Genomic DNA, 24513 nt, shown 5'->3' with positions numbered 1-24513 from the left:
GGAAGGGCATCTGTAGGCACATGCCTACGGTGGCTAGTGGAAAATCTGGCCCTGTACCATTAGGCCGCGTACACACGGGCGGATTGTCTGCCCAACTAAGTTCGTCAGACAATCCGACAGACAGTCCGTTCAAAATTTGAATGAACGGACTTGACCACACACGATGAGCAGACAGTCCGCTGAAAGCGTGAGTGATGACGTGAACAGCACGTACGACGGGACTAGAAAAACGACGTCCAATACACTGCAATGCAACCTTCGGCCGTGTAAATCCTTTCTGAGCATGCGCCATACTTAGTCCGTCCAACTTGCCTACTCACGATCGGACTGCCCGCTGAAACCAAGTTTGGACGGACAAAACCAAGTTTGAACGGACAAAATTACGGAAATTCCGTAAGACTTTGTTCGTCAGACTGTCCGCTGAAAAAGTCCGCTGAAGCCCACACACGAGCGGATTGTCCGCTGAAACACGGTTCAGCGGACTAAGTTGGACAGACAATCCGCCCGTGTGTACGCGGCCTTACTTATCAGCTTTTTTCTATGCAATCGGTAAATTCTCACTAAATACACAGCCATAGATCATTTATTAGGCAGAATGTGTGGGAGCTTAAAGTGGTTGTAAACCCGTTACAACCGCTTTTACCTATAGGTAAGTCTAGATTAAGGCTTACCTGTAGGTGCTGGAAATATCTCCTGAATATCTCCTAAACCTCCACGGTTTAGGAGATATTTACAAAGAACGCGATCACTGATGTCTATGGAGCATGCGCGGGAGTGACGGAGCCACGATACCCAGAAGGAAAATGGATGCTTCATGGAAGAGGGGACAGCGGTGACATAGCAGGCTTCGGTTTCAGGTAAGTGACACATAATGGGCTACTATGCTTTACCTATGCAGGGAAACAAAGAGGAAGTAAAACACATCAGGGTTTACTTCCTCTTTAAACGATCAGATAACTTCCTATGTGGATAGAGCTGTAGTGCTGATTCCCACTATGCAGTGCAGAAACGGCATGCGATTTTGAACAGAAGTCGCACCGCATTCTTTTTTCAAATCACATGCGATTCTTCAGCAGTGCGATTTTAGCCATTCTGTATGGCCCAAAATCACACTGCCCTTTTGGCCACCCCAGAATCAGATCATAATGCGTTTTGCAAATCAATTTGGGGGGGGGGGGGGGGGTTGTCATTAACTTAAAGGGGTTGTAAAGCTTTCTGTTTTTTCACCTTAATGCATACGATGCATTAAGGTGAAAAAACATCTGTCAGTGACCTCCCCCCCCCCCCCGCTAAAATTGGGACTGAAAACAGACCTCAAATGGTGAATAGGGACGCCCCGGACCCCCTGCTGCGAGCCACTCCGTCCTCTACTGTGAAGCCAACCTAAGATCTAAAAAACAAACAGAATCTTGCGAGCTACCATGCAAAAATCCAAATGATAATTAGAGATGATTAAAGGACAGCTGCTAGCATTGATCACGTCCCATATGCTCGTGCCAAAAAGTTTTATACCAATATAATGCTGCGCTATCCAAATGTAATCATAAGGTAACCGTACTAAATCAAAATATTACTGGCTGCAGTTAAAGAGGGATTCCACCAAAAAAAAAAAATATTAAAAGCCAGCAGCTATAAATACTACAGCTGCTGACTTTTAATAAATGGACACTCACCTGTCCCGGGTTCCAGCGATGCCGAGGCCGATCGATCGCTCGGCTCTCGGCTGCTGCCACCACCATTCTAGGTGAGGGAATCAGGAAGTGAAGCGAATCGGCTTCACTTCCCGGTTCCCTACTGCGCATGCGCGAGCCGCGCCGCGCAATAGGAAATCTCCGCGCTGTCACTGGGACCCGTGTGTGTCCCAGCAGACAGCGCGGCAGGGCAGGAAATGGCGTAGACTCCCACGGGAGTCTATGCCCGGAAGTGGGTGAAAATACCTGTCTTTGACAGGTATCTCCACCCCCCTCCCCCCTGAAAGGTGTCAATTGTGACACCGGAGGGGGGGAGGGATCCGATCAGCGGAGATTCTACTTTAGGGTGGAATCCCGCTTTAAATAGTGGTGGTGGGATATTCTATGTTCACTAGATTATTATTTTTTTTTTATATAGGAATAGAATATCTCACCACCTCTATTTAACTGCAGCCAGTAATATTATGATTCAGTGCAGCCTAAGCCCACGTACACACGGTCGGAGATTTTGCCAACCAAATCCGTCGGATTTAGTCCGACACTGTTGCATACACACGGTCGGGCCAAGTTGGCGAAAAATCTGATCTTTCAGAACGTGATGACGTAATTTCCTTATGATGGGACTACGTTCAGGCTAGTAGCCAATAGCTTTGATGTAGGAATTTGATCTGAGCATGCGTGGCACTTGGTCCGATGAAAATGCTCTACACATGATCGGATTAGGTCCGTCCGGCCTAGTTGGTCGGGAAATATTTCCAACATGTTGGAAAATTGGGTCGGACGGAATCAGTCCGATGCATACCACACACAGTCGGATTATCTGACGACACGGTCCGATAGGACACATTCCGACGGATTCTCCGACCGTGTGTACAAGGGCTAAGATCTACCACCAACTAGGTCAGGGGTCTTCAAACAACAGCCCTCCAGTTGTTTAGGAACTACAATTCCCATCATGCCTATGAATGTCAGAGTTTTACAATGCCTCATGGGATGTGTAGTTCTGCAACAGTTGTAGTTTGAAGATTCCTGAACTAGGTAGTGCAAGGGCCTGTCTGAATGCTTACAAAGTGATTGGATAGATGGTTACATAGTTAGTAAGGTTGAATAAAGATACCAGTCCATCCAGTTCAACCTGAGTGAGTGTCTACAATTGTCCCTATCCCTGTACATTGCACACTCATATTGGTCCCTACCATCAAGAAGCCCACAATCCAAGGTGCCCATTCATTTACTAGGGCCAATTTTGGACAATGAACCTGTCTTTGGAGTGTGGGAGGAAACTGGAGTACCTGGAGGAATTCCACGCAGGCACAGGGAGAACATGCAAACTCCAGAGAGGTAGAGCCATGGTTGGGATTTAAACCAGCGACCCTTTTTACTGTTAGGAGATAGTGCAAACCACTACACCACTGTGCTGCCCGTATGCTTTCTCTTCCTATTATACAGTTTTGGTAAATCTAAAGAAGATTGTGCAGACAAATTGTATAGTGTATGGCCACCTTACTTGTATACTGTATGGCCCGTGTAAAGCACTGCACCAGTGATCAGCTAGTGCCAATGCATTACCCTGGCACACTGTCAGTGTATCTGTGTACATTCCATATAGGAAAGCATTTACAATCTGATAGGAAGAATCAATGAACTACCACACCGCTCCACAGCATGGTGGTTCATTGAGAACTACAAGCCGACAGTCACAAAGGACGATGACGAAGCTGCGTGGGCGGAGCCCTGCATTGCCGTGCTGTTTTTCAAAACGCGATAGCTAGTAGGAGGAACTCCTCCCCATATTAATTTCACAGGGAGGGCAAAGAAAATATAATTTTTTTTTTTTAAATCGCACAGCGCCAGCAGCATTGGGAACATGTTACATGTTCCACTCTAAAAACAGGTGGAACATGTTCCCAAAGGTGACCTTATCCTTTTAAAGCACACCAAACACAAAAGTAAACGCACTTTTTGCCACGTGAAAAAAAAAATGCAGCAAAATGCACAGTTTAAAAAAAAAAAAAAAAATGTGCAACACACCAAAATGTCCCATGAGCTACTGTGCCATGTGTAGGGCAGCCCACTAAAATCAATGGGCTGCCCTATGCGTGTCATAGGGAAAAATGCGGCAAAAAAACAAACAAACAGCAATGAGGCTCCATATGTGGGATTTGCCATGCGTTTAGGAAACGCACACATGTGAATGGAGCCTAATTGTTCTTGTTGTAAATACAAATTTTGTGAGGGGAGTGGTCACATCTGATATTTTTTTTTTCTATAAAATCTAGGCAAAAAAATAAATAAAAAAATTGCAGTGATGTGAACACTGGACTGCGATTTCAATCCGGTCCCAGGCGCACTGAACGCGGCAGTTCCAAAAATGGAGCTGCCGCATTTGTCGACTCGCATGCGCGGGAGTGATGGCTTCGCCGAATGACAGCGGCGGAGCTGCGAGACGCCACCAGCAAGATGGATGCGGCGGACTACAGGGGACAGCGCGACTTCGCTGGCTCCTGTGTCAGGTAAGTGACACATAATGGGCTGCGATGCGATGCATAGTAGTCCATTATGCTTTACCTTTGCAGGGAAAAAAAGAGGAAGTAAACTCATCAGGGATTACTTCCTCTTAACTAACTATGAACAGGAAGGGGCTGCTGGACCCGATGATTGCCCCCCCCCCCCCCATCCAATCAGCTTGTGATCTCGCCACCAGCAGTGCGCAGGTGTGCCCCCCAGTGGCTATTGCACAAAATGACGTACAGGTAAATATAAGGTAGGCAGTCGTCGTCAAGTGATTAAAGATAGACATGATTGTGTGATGGACATCAGTGCAGGGCTCAGGAATACTTCCAATAATCATTGTCTTTGAACAGAAATACGAGGTAAAGCTCGATCATGGAGGAAAAAAAAAAGCCGTATCTGAGCATGATCCAGAAACAACCGTCTTCTCTGGGCCAAAGCTCATTAAAAATGGTCTGCTGCAAAGTATTGGAAGCAGTCGATGTTTCCCCTTGACTACGAGAAGAATAAATTTAGCTGGATCATGGTTAATGATCAACTCACCTGTATCCTTCACAATTCTATTAAGAAATATAATGTGACATGGGATCCATGGATACAAATTATATTTCTTGACCTTATTACTAACGATTTGTATCCTTCTATATTGTTTTGTCAATATTGCCAGTATTTCCATCAAGCACATTTCATGTTGAGATCTTTCGGTTTAACGTTCGGAGGTCTTATACTTATGAGCATTTTGATGGAAGGACTTTCCTATGCTCAGTTTGGCTTCTGTTTGCATTATTGTTTATTGATTGTACCTTATATGACACTGTCTTGTTGCTTTAGTAAAAATAAAAAATAAAAAAAGAATATCGAAAATGAAAAATGGTCTGCTGCAAAGTGGAGAACTGTTCTGTGGTCAGACGAATCCAAATTTGATATTCTTTTTGGCAGCCATGAGTGCCGTGTCCTCCGGGAACTAAACAGTTGAGGGACCTCCTGGCTTGTTATCAGCGCTTTCTGATGGTATGGGGTGCCGAAAATCACCGTCTTCATCAAGACTTGGAGAGAGGAAACAATATATAAGGACTCAAGGGATAAGTTCACCTTTTTGTAACGTGTTACATGCTCTGCCCTCCCGGCCGCGTCTCTCATTCACTGGGTTCTGTGAATAGAAAACAACATGAACTGGCAGCCTCTGCGGCTGTCAACTTGTAGTTCTCAGTGAACTTCCGTGGCATTGTTGGGTTCTGTGGTAGTTCATTGATGCTTCTTGTTAATGGATAACTGCTTGGCGGTACGATGTACGGCCAAACTGCTTACACACAGAGCCTGCAAAGAGCCCTGCATAGCACCCATTATCTGCTGATTGGGGGGGGGGGGAAGCACTGCTTTCCAGGCTCCCAATAAACTGCTTCCGAACCACCCACCGCACATTTACAGTGGCAGGGCGGCCCGGCTGCATGAAACAACCTACCTGTATGGTCTGAGGTTTGGGGTGTGCGCGTGCACCCCCGGCCACCCTCTCCCACTGTGATTGGACACAGCAGCAGCCAATCAGTGGGTTCGGTGGCCGTGGTGGCAACTGGGACCCACTGATCATTTGGTGGAGAGGCAGAATGGCGGTCTGCCTATGTATACAAGGTTTACATGCGTCCCTTTGGACGTGATTACCCTTTGGGCATATCTCAATAAAAATGTAATTTCTGTTGCAGGGGATGCCCATAATCTGACTTGTATTTTAGTTAAATACTAATCAGTCTCATCAGTGAACCAATCACAAAAGCAGGAAATAACATTCAGGGGGGATTTCTGTATACCATCTGTGTAAAGAGCGCCTCTTGGTTGTCATGTTGCATTTTTACAGAAAATTGCGTTGCTACAGATTGAAGAGGAAAGGAAACATTCAATTACAATATGACTCGTGCTGCAATTGTATACACTAAGTTATTTTTTTTGCTATTTTATTCCCAATAAAAGTGGAGTTACCTTTTAAGGATATAATGTTATTGGTATCTCAATATAGTATTAAAAGGTTCACCTTTAAAAAAAAAAAAAATCCTCTTCTTCTAGGGTCCCCCACTGGTGCTCTTGGCTCCTCCACCATGACCAGTGTGAGTGACCAGCGCTCCCGAGCCCTGCTCTATGCTTCCATAAGACATCTCATTGGTTCGCTGGCTCGGCTTGCTGGCTGTGATTGCCTGCTGTAGTGGCGGTGCGTCCATAAGGGCGCGTGGGTGCTGCCCCCTCTCTCCTGCCACCCCCTCTAGCACCAATAGATAGATTCATGCATTGCATGAATCTATCTATGGCCGCCACTCCCTATTCAGCCACCCGGCCCCTTTTGGGTGCAGGGTACCGGAATTACAGTGGGGGGGGTGGTGTTTTTGAAGCACCGGATTAGAGCCATATGCTCTAATAGGCGTTAAAAAAGGTGACCTGCGAGTGCCATGCGGGGCCACTCAGCTGTGTTAGAAAAGCAAATGAATATTCGCTTTCCTAACACTAAACCGCCTCTCCGCCAATCAGGTGCTCGGATCTGTTACATGTCACCTGATTGGCTGAAATGACAGGTGCTGTGATTAGATGCTTATCAGCCAGTAGTCATATGTGAAAGCCTCATGCAGCACTTTTAGTAAGCCATCTTCCTCTAAATAGTCTCTCTTCATCCAGGGTTATTAGCACTCACTGATATGGGATCGCTGCTGTCACGTCCTCCATTGGTACGCCTCTCCCGGGGGTATAGCCCTGCTCATGGAACTCCTTGGTCTGGTCTAAAAATTATTTTGCAACCTGCCCAAGTCTCCACCTTCATAAGGGTCAGGAAGTCTACAGCTGGCTCTTCTGGGTGCAGGTCTACCTCATTCTGACCTCAAGCCCTGTCCAGGGCCTCCACTTGCTTGCTGCATGTGCCTGATTGCCCGATGGTGCGGTCCCCGGCCCCCATGCCCTAACTGCACTAATGCTCCTCCCAAACTAGCTTATAACTGGGCCTTGACCAGAGGCGGACTGACAACTCAGGGGCCCCCGGGCAATAGGAGATTATGGGGCCCCCAGGCAATCAGAGATTATGGGCCCACATAGTATACACAAACACACACACAGTATACAATCTCACACACAGTAAACACAGACATGTTTCTATTGGCTGAGAAGGTCCTGGAGAGGTGGGGCAGCTATAATCTCGGGATTTACATACTGTCCCTGGTTTTACTGAGGCTGGCAACCCTGATGGGGCCCCCTAGTGGCATGGGGCCCTCGGGCAGTGCCCGAGTAGCCCAATGGTCAGTCCGCCCCTGGCCTTGACTCACCCATTACCAAGACCTCCTAACTTTTTACTTTTTGGGAATTAGGGACATCTATTAGAAAAAGTAAGTAGGCATAGGACACACCCCTTGCCACTAGACACCAACCCCATATGGAGAATTATGCAAAAAAAAAAAAAATTTAAAGAAAAGATTACTTAAATCCACAATTGCTTTAGCTTTTTACCACTACTAATCCTTTATATTGGCTTTCACGAATGCAGCAATTTAGATGAAATCGGATGAAAGGTTTAGCACTGGGAAACACTTTTTGAAAGATAAAAAGTGCATTTTTATATGCAACTATATAGATCAGACCAAAATGAGGGACAAATGAGGAGGAAAGAGGGACTTTGTTCTAAATCAGGGACACATAGCTCCCAACTGTCCCGGATTTCGATGTATGAAAAAAAAAAAAAGCTATGCATTACATCACTGCATGAGGGCTCTAACTAAAAGGGGCCTAGCACCTGATGACACTGCTTTCTGTAACCAAACACTATTCTGGAACAGAGCCTCCTAGGGGCAGACTAGCTAACTGCACCTGCTTACAAGCACATATCTGTTCCTAACCATAGGACACCTTGTGCGATTACATGGGAAAATCCACAGACAGCCTAGGCCAGTAATGGCGAACCTTGGCACCCCAGATGTTTTGGAACTACATTTCCCATGATGATCATGCACTCTGCAGTGTAGTTGAGCATCATGGGAAATGTAGTTCCAAAACATCTGGGGTGCCAAGGTTCGCCATCACTGGCCTAGGCCTATCATTGATTTTTACGGGCTTGCTGTCAATGGCGGATCGGAAATACCTAGATCAGTGATGGCGAACCTTGGCACCCCAGATGTTTTGGAATTACATTTCCCATGATGCTCCACTACACTGCAGTGTAGTAGAGCATCATGGGAAATGTAGTTCCAAAACATCTGGAGTGCCAAGGTTCACCATCACTGACCTAGATGAACCGCCACAGAAATTCTCCTTTCTGTGTGAATGAGCCATATTATACAGCAGATTATCTCTAATGCCCTGTACACACAATCCGAAATTCCACCAGCAAAAGTCCAATATGAGCTTTTGGTTGGAAAATGCGACCGTGCGTGTACGCTCCATCGGACTTTTGCTGGTGGAATTTCGGCCAGCAAAAGATTGAGAGCAGGTTCTCAATTTTTCGGTCGGAAAAAGTTCCGATTGGAAATTTTAATCGTCTGTACAAATTCCAACGTGCAAAATTCCTACGCACGCTCGGAAACAATTTGACGCATGCTCTGAAGCATTGAACTTAATTTTCTTGGCTCGTCGTTCTACGTTGTACGTCACCGCCCTCTTGACGGTCAAAAGTTCAGAGAACTTTTCTGTGACCGTGTGTATGCAAGCCAAGCTGGAGCGCAATTCCGTCGGAATCAGAGCTTTTTCCAAACCAAAATTCCAATCGTGTGTACGCGGCATAACACACCACTAATACCACCAATGACCCCTAAGCCCTTGTACACACGGTCGGAGAATCCGTCGGAATGTGTCCTATCGGACCGCGTCGTCAGATAATCCGACTGTGTGTGGTATGCATCGGACTGATTCCATCCGAATCTCCGTCCGACCCAATTTTCCAACATGTTGGAAATATTTCCCGACCAACTGGGCGGGACGGACCAAATCCGATCATGTGTAGAGCATTTTGATCGGACCAAGTGCCACGCATGCTCAGATCAAATTCCTACATCAAAGCTATTGGCTACTAGCCTGAATGTAGTCCCATCGTAACGAAATTACGTCATCACGTTCTGAAAGATTGGATTTTTCGCCAGTTTGGCCCGACTGTGTGTATGCAACAGTTTCGGACAACAATCCATCGGACAAAATCCGACGAATTTGATTGGCAAAATCTCCGACCGTGTGTACGTGGGCTATGGCCTCGTCTACACTTTTGGTTTGTAATGTAAACTCTGCTGCTTGCCCAGCTAAATGTAAAAAAAAACACCTTCCCATCGCCCAGAATGTCCCGGGCGTCAAGAGATATGATTTGCGCATTCCTGAAGTTTGTATATGTTACATTATTATTATTATTATTATTATTATTTAGGATTTGTGTAGTGCAGTGCTTTACAACAGGAGGACACAATGATATGGTTTCATTCTGGAGAATTTGGTTATAGTCGGTGTAGCAGGAGGTGCACATCTATAGGACTCGTTGACACATTGTGGAAGGGCTGTGGGGTGCTGTGACTGATTCGTAGTATTCATTGTTGAGGTTTATACAGTATCTCACAAGAGTAAGCACACCCCCTCACATTTTTGTAAATATTTTATATATATTTATATTTTATATATATTTAAAAACAAAAAGAAATACCGGGGCTATGGCTAATAGATTCATTCATAATCTGCTAAACCATTTGCAAACCGCAAGGTGGTTGGCAAGAAAGCAGGCAATCAGTATATGTACCAACAAGCAGCATGATGTTAGGAGAAAGGAGCAGAGTGATGACTGTGTTGCTTCTCCTTTCACTGTCCAGTCACAGGTTGGAGGTTGGGGGTGCGTCCGGGATGAGCTGGGCTCAGAGGAAGCGGGGTTGAATGATGCTGCCAATCAGACTGAGCACATAATGTGACAGAAAAAAGTACAGTGGGAAAAAAAAAAAACTCTGTATGGAAGTTGAATTCTGCAACAAAAGCTAGTTTTGTTATTTTACCTTTTTATTGGGCTATTGAGTCTTACCTTGTTTTTGGCTACAGTTCTGCTTTATGAGCTGTATTCAGTACCTGGACCCGGTGATGGCTATAAAGAGAGGCTGTCTAGGAAACAGTAGGCACCCCATGGTGCCAGATCTTACTGTTTTCATGAAAACATCCACACAGACAGGAAGTGACTGCAAAGAGGCGACAAAAGATCAGCAGCCCTGAGATGCAACACAAAAAGGAAAACATTGAAAGAATGTGTTTTTTTTATTGTTTTTTTTTTATTAAACTATAAAGACAATTGTTTATTATTCACAGATCAAACTATGTCATTCAGGATGTATATATATATATATATATATATATATATCTCTATCTACCGTATCTATCTATCTATACACACACACGGACGCGTGCGCGCGCGCACACACACACACACACACACACACACACACACACACAGTATCACACAAAAGTGAGTACACTCTTCACATTTTTGTAAATATTTTCTTTCATGTGACAACACTGAAGAAATGACACTTTGCTACAATGTAAAGTAGTGAGTGTACAGCTTGTATAACAGTGTAAATTTTCCCTCAAAATAACTCAACACACAGCCATTAATGTCTAAACCACTGGCACCAAAAGTGAGTACACCCCTAAGTAAAAATGTCCAAATTGGGCCCAATTAGCCATTTTCCCTCCCCGGTGTCATGTGACTCGTTAGTGTTACAAAGTCTCAGGTGAGAATGGGGAGCAGGTGTCAGAACACATGTCTAATAGATTAGATGTACTTAGTGGCACTGGCAGCCCTATAGCTTGAGTATATAGGCAGATTTTGCTTACAAATCAGTAATTCAGCACAGTGGTTGCACTTTACTATTCCTCTCACTCCGGACAGTATGTAAGATCTGGGTGATAAAATAAATAGGAAAATTCTATATATCTACCAACTATCTCTAACATGCAAACAGGGCCGGTGCTAGACTATTTTGCGCTCTAGGCAAGACAAGACCAGCTACTTGCACCCCCCCCCCCCCCAAAAAAAATAAAGTAAAACAACATGATTGTAAAGGAGCGGGTTGCCACCGCGTCCTTAACATCCAATGAGTCATCAGCTGTCAGCGGGGCATCATCAGCTGACAGCCAGATGCAAAGAAAAGAATTTCCGGCACTGAAAAATCATAGAAAAGAATGGCGTGGGTTCCTCTCCAATCTATATCAGGCCTTTTGGGTCTGGTATGGATTTTGAGGGGAGCCCCCATGTCAAAATAAAAAGGGGGGAAGGGGGGGAGTATGATGCCCTCAACATGGGAGGGGCCTGGTATGGAGTGGTGCGGGGGGGGGGGGTACGCAGTTTTGTCCCGTGTGTTTTTTTTTTTTATTCTGGCAATTTTTTTCCTTACATTCAGCTCCTTATCAACCATGACAGTTACTGTGATGCAGTAATATACTGCTTTGTGAATGGAGCCCGGTGTAGAGAAGTCAGCAGAGTGTTAGGAAGTCGGTGGAGGGCAGGGAAACCAGTGGCTGTGGCTGCATCCTAGGCTGCTGCTTAGTTTGCCTAGCAGTAGCACCGGTCCCAAACATCCCCTAACATTTAACCCTTCACTACCAGAACCCTTAAAGTAGTTATAACACAGTGATCTCCAAAATGCGGACTGGGGGTCAGATGTGTCCTTATTCTTGCTTTTCTCTGGTCATTGGAGCATTTCATCCACCAATACCAACAATAGGGCACAACCCCCCCCCCCCCCCCCTGTCAGGGTTGGGTCCATCCCTTCCTTCTCTGAGCTGGCTGCTCAGCTGTCGGCTAATTGCCAGCTCCTATCTATCCACAGTTACTGAGCTGTTGATGATATCCTGCTCATCTCCTGTGACCCTGTTCAAGACTTGCTTTGCTGACATCCCTTCTGGCTCCAGATCCTGCTTGCTGCACTACATTGATCCCTGACTTCTGGCTTGGCTGACTATCCGTTCTGGTTACTGAACTCTGGCTATGTTTTGACTACGTTTGTTCTTTTTACTTTTATTATTAAACAAGTGTGATTTAACTGTACTTCTGTCTTGGCCTGATATCATGGTTTCTGACACCCCCCCCCTTTAACACCAGTAAAAGGGCACAGTCCCTCGGCACAATTCCTCCTAATGACCCAATGACACAAACTATTGGGCTCAATGACAGCAATGACGGGGCACAATTCCTCCAAATGACACCAGCAATTGGGCCCAATGACACCAGTGATGGGGCATGAATGTTCCCAATGACGGTATACAGTCCTGATCTCTAATCTGACCTTTAGTGTACTTTTTTATATAATGTCTGTAGCCCTGACAAAGGGGGAACTCTTGAGTCCCCTCGAAACGTGTCGGATTATTATTGGAGGAGACATCAAAAAAAAAAAAAATCACTTTCACATTGATTTCGCATTTCGCTTTACTTCCTGCCCTGGTCCTAATACCGATGGCATCACTTCATCCTAGAGGAACAGGTAGGCCACGGCTGGGCTACCGATCAGAAAAGCTGCAAACAGCTGACTTGGGGAATTAACACAGTTTTATTTATTTTTTCTACTCGTCAGAGTCAGTAACATTGTGAACAAGCTAATCCTCCGCTAATCCCTAAATCCTAATTTTTTCCTAAAAACACCAAATCTGGAGTCAGGTCCATAATAGCATGGGGAAACGCATTAACCCTCTGTGGGAAGCTTACCGTAATGGTAAAGGGGATCTATGCTCCTTTTTAGTATCTAGATACAATGAATCTGAATATGGCCCATGCAATGTTAAACATGTTATTTATATGTATCCATAATCTGAAATATTTCCTTTAATTGCATTATTTGTACACATGGACTGACATTCAGTATATATGCCGGCCGTTCTTGGTGCCGCACAGTCTGACAAACGACCACCAGTGAGAGAATCTGCAAATATGTATATAAAAGTGTGTATATATACACACACAGTTGTGCTCATAAGTTTACATACCCTGGCAGAATTTATTATTTCTTGGCCATTTTTCAGAGAATTTGAATTATAACACAAAAACTTTTCTTTCACTCATGGTTAGAGCCGGTTCACACAGCGAGGCGATGCGAGGCGACACGGCTCGCCTCGCCTCGCTCTCGCAAGTCGCCCCCGTTCTGTACAATGGAACCGTTCTGAGAGGAGCGACTCGAGTCGCTCCGACTCAGAAAAAAGGTTCCTGTACTACTTTTGGGCGACCTCGGGGCGACTTGCATTGACTTCTATACAGAAGTCATTTGCAAGTCGCCGCTGAGGCCGCGGCAGGTCGCGGCGAGGCAAGTCGGTGTCGCCTCGCCTCGCCTGCTGTGTGAACCGGCCCTTAGTATTTGGCTGAAGCCATTTATTATCAATCAACTTTGTTTACTGTTTTTAAATCATTATCACAACAGAAACTACCCAACTGACCCTGGTAAAAAGTTTACATACCCCAGTTCTTAATACCCTGTATTGCCCCCATTAACATCAATGACAGCTTGAAGTCTTTTGCGGTATTTGTGGAGGAGGCTCTTTATCTTCTCAGATGGTAAAGCTGCCCATTCCTCTTGGTGAAAGAGTTTGTGTGTTATCATTCATATTCTCTGAAGAATGGCCTGCCAGGGTATGTAAACTTATGAGCACAACTGTATATTATTTATATTTATATATATATATATATATATATATATATATATATATATATATATATATATACAGGGGTCAAGTCCTGGGGAAAAAAGTGTGGGAACTCCCACCCAAGATCCACTCCCCCACCAAAAAATAAAAAATAAAATGAAACGCTCATATGCACGAACACTTCAAAAGTGGTATTTTTCATCCAATTTTCATATTGTGTGTATGAAGCTTAACTGTTAGTACATAAAAAATAATCAGCATTCATTCAATTGTGCTTCCATGCAAATGTGAACATCGTGTTCTGATCTTTATTGGGGAATTTTATTTTGTATATAGAGTGTTTATGTGGTGAGTTTACACTTTTCATTGAACAGAGTTTGGATAACACAGGGTTAAACGGAAAGGTCATAAATGAACTGCACATTATCTGGACAGAATGCTCGGGGGGATAGAGATGTGTTCCTGCTTAGGAGATGTATGTTAGCTTGGGGGGGGGGGGGGGGGCTACAAACTCTGCAGGGGCTCCAACACACACTCGCTGCTATTCCAACCCTTCACATATTTCCACATAAACTTCCCTCCTGGCATTAAACTTTGCCAGGTATTGTGCTCAGCTTACCACCCCAAACTGATGTTCCTCCCTCAGCTCACCTCTCTCCCTGCATGTCCTGTGAGCAGAATAGCTGATCTACCCGTCAGCTAGACCTAGACCTGATCTACCCGTCAGCTAGACCTAGACCTGATCTACCCGTCAGCTAGCTGTGATTGACAGGTAGATTGAAGCGGAAGCTGTCATGAGGCCCCCTACTGGCAATGCCTGAATGGTCAGGTGTGCCGCGCTTACTATTGCAAGCTGTTTTGGCAGCTGCTGGTGTAGCACCTACCACACAGCTTGCATACTTCAAAGTCTTGCAGGACGCGGCTGCTAATGGGAACTGAGTTCCTGTTGTGGAAAAAGTACAGGAACTCCTTTCCCATGCGTTCCCGCAGGACTTGAGCCATATATATTTATATATTGTGTGTGTGTGTGTGTGTGTGTGTGTGTGTGTGTGTATATATATCTCTATATAATATATCTACTGTATATATATCTATCTATAGATAGATATATATATCAAGAAAATATCTAGTAAAAAGTAGTGGTAACAGCATCACTGTGATGTATGTAGCCTGAACAGAGACGTGAGAGGGACCCAACAGGCTCCACCCACTACAGAACCCTACAGGAGGGGTGGTGACAAGACCAGTCTCCCAGGACAGGAAGATAGAGCATAGCTGTGGGAGGGGTCCAACAGGCTCCACCCACTACAGAAAACTACAGGAGGGGGCGGAAACAAGACCAGTCACCCAGTACAAGGAGAGGGATCAGCAGTGAGCGGTCTTTATTACAGGACGTCTCACACTGGATTATTGCACAGATCTGGAGGAAATACACAATGTTCACAGAGATTCAAGAAGAACACACATGATGTATGGATTTAGACAATATGATGGAGTTTAGCCGTAAAGTGGAACATAACGACGTGATAAAAAATAATGTTCTTTAGCAAAGAACATACATTCTGCATGAATAATTATGCTACCAAAATTAGTGTGTGCTGTAAATTGCCTTCAGCATTGCTCCTGTTGCTTCTTACCGGAGGCGGCCATTTTTCTGAACCCCAGAGTCCCTGAGCAGCAGTAAATTATAAAGTGGAACTAAACCTATTAATTTAACGGTTTCAAAAAAACAGTTACATTCCTGGAATGCCGGTATTGCTAACTGTCACATTTGCTTGTTTCCTCAACCAGACTAACAAACCATCAAATGGCCAGTGTCATAACTGACCAAACAGAAGCAGCTTCCTTGGCTGTAAAAGATACGAGGGTCTAATTCCACTTTAAAGGCTTGTTCACACTTGCTCAAAATACTGACGCTTATCAATCGTGCCTATAGCGTTAATGCATTGATAAGCATTCAATGAGCATTAAAAACACTCAGCCAAACGCCCTATTTGTGTTTGCCACGCGGTTGCTTTTTTCCTCAGCCAAATGGTCAAACCACCAATTGGCTGGTGTCATCACTGATCACATGTGCAGCTCCATGCAGATCAAACAGAAGCAGCTTCCTTGGCTACACTGACCACTGAAGTTTCACTTTTGGTACAGAAAAACACAGCTCCCCAATCCTTTTGCTGAATAAATTATCTGCAATGTTTAGGCATGGAAACAGCTACCCAGAGGTGAGACAAGGGGTGGGCAGGAGGTGCGGCTACCCTGGGTTTGGTTTATTACAGGGATGGGGGCGCCCTGTGTCAGTTGCTTCTCTTACAAGGCTGACAGGAGTAGTGACATCACTGCTAACCCTAAGGGAAGGGGAGGGGAGCAGTTTGGCATCTTTGCCCTGGGCGATGGGTGACCTTGTCCTGGCACTGCAGCTACCAGAACCCCCAATTCCAAGCAGCCTTCTTCAAGTTAGAGATTTATCTCAGCTGATTACTCAACAATCAGAATAAAAAAAAGAAAAAAAAGAAGGGCTTGTCTCTACAATACTGTGATCTTGCTTTGTCCTTGGCTGGTTTCGTTTCCTTTAATTGAAAATTTAAGAGATTTAAATTTCCAGGGAGAACTTCTGCCAGTGTTTTGTTATCTCATAACGAGCACTGATTTCCTGATACATAAAATCCGCCATGTTTCATGCAGTTTCCCTTTCTCTTCCAGGCCGAGGACTATCGGAGAGAGATCCGACGTCTGCACAGGGCGATTTCACATGGCGGAACCGCAGGCTGATGGCGTCAGGCAACAGATCCCAGGAGAAGAACTGCACCGATCCAGGTAATGGCACATTGGCTGGAAAATTACCCCAGGCTGCAAATGATTGGTGGAGTTTCCCTTTAATGGGGAAATCTTGTTTGTCACCATTTTTTTTATATATTTATGTGAATGTGATCAACTTAACCCTTTCATGCCTAAGCCTATTTCTGACATTTGTTGCTTACAAGATTTTATATATATATATATATATATATAAAATATATATATATATATATATATATATATATATATATAATAAAAATATATATGTATATATATATATATATATATATATATATATATATATATATATATATATATATATATATATATAATAATAATAATAATAATAATAAAAAAAAAAATATATATATATATATATATATATATATATAAATACATATATATATATATATATATATATATATATATATATATATATATATTTTTTAGCAGAGATCCTAGAGAATAAAATGGCGATCATTGCAATATTTTATGTCACACGGTATTTGCGCAGCTGTCTTTCAAATGCAATTTTTTTGGGGGAAAAAAAACCCCTTTCGTGAACTAAAAAAAACCCGAAACAGTAAAGTTAGCCCAATTTTTTTGTATAATGTGAAAGATGATGTTATGCCGATTAAATAGACAACCTAACATGTCACGCTTTGAAATTGCGTACATTTTTGTACTAATTGAAACTACAGTACCTAAAAAAAAAAATCTCCATAGGCGACACTTTAAAAAAAATGTAACAGTTACCAGAGTTACAGAGGAGGTCTAGGGCTAGAATTATTGCTCTCACTCTGACGATTGTGGCTATACCTCACATGTGTGATTTGAACACCGTTTGTGGGTGCGACTTACGCAATGCGTTTCCTTTGCTGCGAGAGCATGCGGGGAAAATTTTATATATAATTTTTTCACATTTAAATAAAAACAAAAACTTTTATTGCTGTCACAAGGAATGTAAACATCCCTTGTGACGGTAATAGGTGGTGACAGGTGCTCTTTATGGAGGGATCTGGGGGGAGGGGGGGGGGTTCCCTAAATATCTTCTTTGCACTTAAAAGTATTCAGATCGTCAAAAATGGCGATTTTTGAATACTGTCCCATTGGCAGCTGAGTAAACCGGAAGTGACATTGTGACGTCGCTTCCGCGTTTTTACATAGGATACTCGAACTAAGCCATTTCCAGCTTCGTTCCGGTCTCAACCTAGCCGGCGGACGTGCCGGTTCGTGGATCGGATCAGGAGGCCCGGTGAAGGCGGCGGGTGGGGGGGCCCCCTTTCCGGGGGGGTCCCCTCCCCCTCTTTTAGAATAACAGCCGAGCGGCCTTTAGCCGCATTAGTTGTTATCATCAAAAAGCCAACCTCTGGCTCTAAAAACGGTACCGGGGTGATGCCTGCAGCTGCTGGCATCACCCCGGTATAACCCCTTGAAGCCGAGAACACAAATTGTCATACGACTTTTGGCCATATGTGTCCCATTGGGGAGATTTCCCTTCACTTCCTGTCCCATAGCCAAACAGGAAGTGAGAGGAAATCCCTGCAAATTGAGGGAATTTTTCGGGGGTCTAATCCATCTCTGTTTAATCCAGAATGAAAAATAAAGGTTTTGCCTTTAGTTATACTTTAACCACTTCCCGCTCACCATATAGCAGAATGAGGGCTGGAAAGTGGATTCATCATATGACATCAGCAGGATAAGCCGCGATCGCGAGCAGCACAGAGATCTTTTGTGTGGTGTGTCAGTCTGATCTGATGTAGTCTCTTTACCATGTGATCAGCTGTGTCCAATCACCGCTCATAATGTTTATCGGCTTTTCCTTCACTTGCACTTACAGACCTGAGTAGAGAAGAGCAAATCGACTGCTTTCCTAATGGGGGGAGATTGCACTGATTGATTATCAGTGCAGCCTCCCCCCATCCCAGGATGCCCACCAGGGATAGCCACCCATGACCACCAGGGATGCCAATCAGTGCCCATTAGGTGCCAATCAGTGCCCATCAGTAATGCCTGCCGGTGCCTCCTCATCAGTGCTGCCTATCAGTGCCACCTATCAGTGCCCATCAGTGCTGCCTAACAGTGCCCATCAGTGCCACCTATAAATGCCCATCAGTCCTGTATATCAGTTACCACCCATCAGTGCCCATCAGTGCTGCCTATGAGTGCCCGTCAGTGCCGCCTATCAGTGCCGCCTATGAGTGCCCCTCAGTGCTGCCTATGAGTGCCCATCAGTGCCGCCTATGAGTGCCCATCAGTGCTGCCTATGAGTGCCCATCAGTGCCACCTATCAGTGTCGCCTATGAGTGCCCATCAGTGCTGCATATCAGTGCCACCTATCAGTACTCATCAGTGCACATCAGTGGTGCTTTTTAGTGCCCATCAGTGAAGGAGAAAACTTACTTATTTAAAGAAACAAAGAAAAACTTTTTTTTTTTTTTTTCAAAATGTTCTGTTTTTTATTTATTTATTTTTATTTGTTTAGTAATCTATGTACATTGCAGGGTTTTAACAAATGTTGTTGCAGATTCCTACCATTTGTTATTCAAAAAGAAATATCTGTGTGTTTCTCTGTGTCCATGTGGGAAAAGGTGAATCTAATCTGAGTGTCTCTATAATTATTGGTCAGAGTTCTAATGAGGAAAGTGGCAGGGCCTGCATCCCTTTAGATGTGATTTCCCTATGGGAGTTTCTCACCAAAAATGACATTTTTGTTGCAAGGGATGCCCAAAATGTGACTTGTATCTTAGTGCAGACTTCTGGGAAAAACAGTGAGCCAATCATACAAGCAGGAAATCATGTTTCGGGAAGGGGGGGGCGCATTCTGTACAAATTGTGTGTACAGAACACCTCCAGGTGGTCATTTAGCATTTTACAGAAAATGACAGCGGCTGCAGATTGAGAAGAAAAGGTCGTTTATAATAACATTCAGTTACAATATGACTTGTGTAGTAATTGTATAGGCTATATTATTATTATTATTTTTTTTTTATTATTATTTGCTATTTTTTTCTTTACAAAAGGGGAGTTACCTTTTAGAAGCCATATTATAAATGATGCTGAAGTTGGAGAAGCAGTAGGTCTGCACTTACAATTCATGGAGAGCGTGCTGCTTCATTATCCACCATCTGTCAGTCATGTGACCAAAGGCCTAGGCAGTTGGTCATGTGATCTGTGCTGGGGGAGGGGGGGGGGGTTAGAGTACAGGATGACTGATCCTCTTCTTCGGTAGTAGATATGTGTTATTGAAGTGCTGGACCCCCTGGCTAGATGAAAATCAACGTTCAGAATCTATTGGAGATGGCTCTCTTTCAATGAGGATGTTCCAGAGGGTCCCTGGAGTGATCTGATGAACATTAGAGGAAGGAGAGTGCCACAAAGCCTGAATAAATCCAGTAAGAAGTTTATTTTTCAAGACCTTCAATCAGAAATCCAACACGTTTATGTGGCTCAAAACTCCCTTCATCAGGGCTTATGTGCTGGCAGTGAATTCAAATTTGTAATATTAATAAAGCAAAAAAATAATCCGGGATACCAGACTGACTGGCTGTCATGCTGATTCATTCTGAAACTTTTCTTCAGTACAAATTGAAACTCACTGCCAGCAACTGCAACTAAACCCTGATGAAGGGAGGTGGCTGAGCCTCCGAAATGTGTTGGAATTTAATGGTCTAAAAAATGTAATTGCTGTTGCACTTTTTCGAGCCTTGTGGCGCTCTTGGCCTTCTAGCATGCTCATGATCTTCCCCTAGGTTTCTGGTCACATATTTAGAGGGAGGGGGGGATGGGTACATTGGTGTTAGGAATGTCAGAGCAAGGGATAGCAGTGATGGGCTGCGGATGGAGGATTGTGCGCATACCTCTCCTGGCAGGTTCTGTAGGTTGCAATCTATTTCACATATCATCAAATTATAACACAGCTATATGAAATACATCCAAGGTTTCTGTCATCTGGTTTATTGAAAGTGGAAAGTGATGTTTTTATAATTGAGGTCCCACTCCAGATTAATGTGGAATTTCACTGGATTAGAACACCAAGGAAGGGTTCATACAGTGATGTGTTTCACATCTCAAGGTTAGAATCACACACAAGAGATTATACTCCATACAATTCAATGAAATGTCTCAGCAGGAAAATTCCTCCCCTCCCTCCTCCCTCTTTTTTCTGCTCTCTCCTTTTTATCTTCTCCTCCCTTCTCTTCTTTTCCTTTTACTCACTCTCCCCTTTCCTCATTCCTCTCAGTGCTTGCCCTCCTTTCCTCTCTCTCCACCTTTTCCCTCTTCTCTGCCCTCTCTCTGCTATCTTTTCTTTTCTCTCCTCTCCCCTCTCTGTGCACTCTCCTCTCCCTCTGCTCTTCCCTTTCTTTCTTCTCCCATCTCTGTGCACTCTCCTCTCTCTCTGCTCTTCCCTTTTCTCTCCTCTCTCCTCTCCCCTCTCTGTGCACTCTCCTCTCTCTGCTCTTCCCTTTTCTCTCCTCTCTGTGCACTCTCTTCTCCCTCTGCTCTTCCCTTTCTTTCTTCTCCCATCTATGTGCACTCTTCTCTCCCTCTGCTCTTCCCTTTCTCTCCTCTCCCATCTCTGTGCACTCTCCTCTCCCTCTGCTCTTCCCTTTCTCTCCTCTCCCCTCTCTGTGCATTCTCCTCTCCCTCTGCTCTTCCCTTTCTCTCTTCTCCCATCTCTGTGCACTCTCCTCTCCCTCTGCTCTTCCCTTTCTCTCTTCTCCCATCTCTGTGCACTCTCCTCTCCCTCTGCTCTTCCCTTTCTCTCTTCTCCCATCTCTGTGCACTCTCCTCTCCCTCTGCTCTTCCTTTTCTCTCCTCTCTCCTCTCCCTCTGCACTTCCATTTCTCTCTGCTCCCATCTCTTTGCATTCTCCTCTCCCTCTGGCTCTTCCCTTTCTCTCCTCTCCCATCTTTGTGCACTCTCCTTTCCCTCTGCTCTTCCCTTTCTCTCCTCTCCCATTTCTCCTTTACCCTTCTCTTTTCTCCTCTTCTCCCCCCTCTTTGTGTACTCTCCTCTCCCTATGCTTGCACCTTTCTCTCCTCTCCGATCACTATGCATTATCCTCTCCCTATGCTCTTCTCTTTCTCTCCCCTCTCCCATCTCTCCTCTCCTCGCTCTGTGCACTCCCCTCTCCCTCTGCTCTTCCTTTTCTCTCATCTGTCCTCTTTCCTCTCCTCTCCTTTTTCCCTTTCCCCCATATGCTTCCATCCCCTTTCTCCCCCCTCTCCTGTTCTCTTTCCTCTCCCCTCTCTATCCTATACCCTCCCCCTCTCTTTCCTGCCAACTTTGTCTTCCTTCTTTTCTTCCCTATCCTTCTTTCTCTGATTTCCCCACTCTCTTCTCTTTTCTATCCCTTCTGTTTGCTCTCCTATCTCCTTCTCCTTTCACTCCTCTTTCTTCTGTCCCTTCGCTCCTCTCTTGCCTTTCCTCTCTTCTCAGCCTCTACCCTTTCCTCTATCTCCTGTTCTCTCTACTTCCCCCTCTCTCTTCTATCCTCTCCCCTTTCTCTATTTCTCTCCTGTTCCCATCTCTCCTAACTCCTCTCTCTCTCTTTTTGTCCCTACTCTCTTTTCAAACCCCCCCCCCCACTCTACTCTCTTCTTTCCCTCTACTTTCTCTCTGCTGTATTTTCTCCCCTCTATTACATTCACCCACTCATAGCCCTCTACACTTTATTCTCTTCTCTCTCTCTCTCTTTCTCTTCTATCACTTCTTTCCCTTCCAGACCCTCTCTTATCTTCACACTCTCTCTTCTTTTCCTCCTCTCTCCTCTCCCCTCTCTCTGCTTTTTTTTCTCCTCTCTATTCCATATTCTCTCTCCTTTGTCTCTACTCTTTCCCACTCACTATTCTTCCTCCTCTTTTCCCTCCCTTCTCTTCTCTCCTCTTGTCTCTCTCCCCTCTAATCCCTTTTCTTTCACTCTTGTCTCACTCTTCTCTCCTCTTTTCCCTCTATACTCATCTCTTTCTCTCTTGTCCTGTCTCCTCTACCCCTCCCATCTCTCCCATCTCTTATTTCCCCTCCAGGCCCTCTCTTATCCTCACACTCTTGCCTCTTTTCTTTTCCATCTCTCACCTCTTCCCTCTCTCCACTTTTTTTCTCTACTCCTTCCCACTCACTCTTCTGTCTCCTCTCTACCCTTCCTTCTCTTCTCTCACTCTTCTCTCCTCTCGCCTCTCTCCCCTCTAATCCCTTTTCTTTCGCTCTTGTCCCCTCTCTTCTACCCCCTCTGGACCCTCTCTTATCCTCTCACCCTCTCTTCTTTCCATTTTCTCTCCTCTCTCCACTTTTCTCTCTCCTCTCTCTACTTTTCTCTCTCCCCTATTCCATTTTCTCTCTTCTTTGTCTGCTCTCCTCTACTTTCTCCCACTCACTCTTCTTTCTTTTCTCTACTCATTCTTCTATTCTCTCACTCTTCTCTTCCCTCTCTAATGTTTCTTCTGGTCTCTCCCTCTTTTCTTTCTTCTTGCTCCTCTCTCCTCTACTTCCTTGGTTCTTATTCCTCTGCCTTTCCCCTATTTATTCTATTCTCTGTTTCCTTCCCCTTATCTCCACTCCCTTTCTTCTGTCACGATCGGGAGTGAGGCCGAAATGCTGAGAGGGCTCCCCTTGCGGCCGAGCGCAGCACAACCCTGAAGTTGACACAGGGATGCAGTGCCCACAGTAGCACAGGTTGCCAGGTAGCAGCAGCAGAGGTCAGGTACCGGGTAAGCAAGCCTAGATGGGCAACTGTGCTAGGAAGTCCGAGAGTAGGCAGCGGAAGTCCAGAGAATGGTCAAAACAGGCCGGGATCAGGTGCAGGAAGCAGATCAGGAACGTCGGGTACAAGCCAGGAGTCAGAGCCAGGAGAATAACAGGAGCGGGTCAAGCAAGCCGGGTCGGTACACTGGAGGTCGGATAACAGGAATAGTGATGGACGAACTTCCGACGGGACGTTTCGCGAAAGCGAAATGCGAACGGACCCAAACGTTCGCGAAACCGAACGTTCGCCGCGGGCCCCATTGACTTCAATGGGAGGCGAACTTTGCAAACCTTCATGTCGAATTTGCGGCCACGTGGTAATTATTAGGGGGTAAAACGTAGTCCCACCATCTGGACAATGACATAATACATGTATGAGGTGAATTTGGGATCGATAACTACAAGCATTTTTATTTTATTTGGGAAATTGTTCTAACAATTCAGGACTATGGAGCTAATGAAGGCAATGGAGGAGAGGGAAGGTCAGGGACCAGGGTAGGCAAAGAAGAGGGTGCAGGAGATGATCACCAGCAGCGTGACATACCGGAATGACACATGCACCGTGATAGAGGCATCTGACAGCAGCACCGTAATACAGAGCGCTGACAGCAGCACCGTGACATACAGCGCTGACAGCAGCACCGTGACATACAGCGCTGACAGCAGCACCGTGACATACAGCGCTGACAGCAGCACCGTGACATACAGCGCTGACAGCAGCACCGTGACATACAGCGCTGACAGCAGCACCGTGACATACAGCGCTGACAGCAGCACCGTGACATACAGCGCTGACAGCAGCACCGTGACATACAGCGCTGACAGCAGCACCGTGACATACAGCGCTGACAGCAGCACCGTGACATACAGCGCTGACAGCAGCACCGTGACATACAGCGCTGACAGCAGCACCGTGACATACAGCACTGACAGCAGCACCGTAAGCAGCCCCAGGAGGAAGTCAGCACAGCACAGGGATGGTGTGATCCCCTCATAATAAGAACCCCCAGGAGGAAGTCAGCACAGCACAGGGATAGTGTGATCCCTTCATAATAAGAACCCCCAGGAGGAAGTCAGCACAGCACAGGGATATCATAAGCAGCCCCAGTAGAAATATGACACCGCTCAACCTCTTCAAAGAGGAGGGTAGGGGCATATA

General features: G+C 45.1%; 1 protein-coding gene across 2 annotated transcripts in view; it reads left to right on the top strand.

The window, feature by feature from the left end:
- Positions 1–24513, top strand: part of SLC24A4 (solute carrier family 24 member 4) — a 256563-nt gene that overhangs the window by 17409 nt on the left and 214641 nt on the right. For both annotated transcript variants that reach the window (XM_077466747.1, XM_077466746.1), the window contains exon 2: positions 16515–16628. In XM_077466747.1, coding sequence (XP_077322873.1) covers positions 16515–16628 — 114 coding nt within the window. The remainder of the gene's footprint in view (positions 1–16514; positions 16629–24513) is intronic.

Source organism: Lithobates pipiens, unplaced genomic scaffold, assembly GCF_037356315.1.
Source record: "Lithobates pipiens isolate NorthernLeopardFrog02 unplaced genomic scaffold, aLitPip1_a1.2 Scaffold_37, whole genome shotgun sequence".
Classification (NCBI taxonomy): domain Eukaryota; kingdom Metazoa; phylum Chordata; class Amphibia; order Anura; family Ranidae; genus Lithobates; species Lithobates pipiens.
The sequence above is the reverse complement of the archived record's forward strand: the minus strand, read 5'-3'. Positions and strand labels throughout refer to the sequence as shown.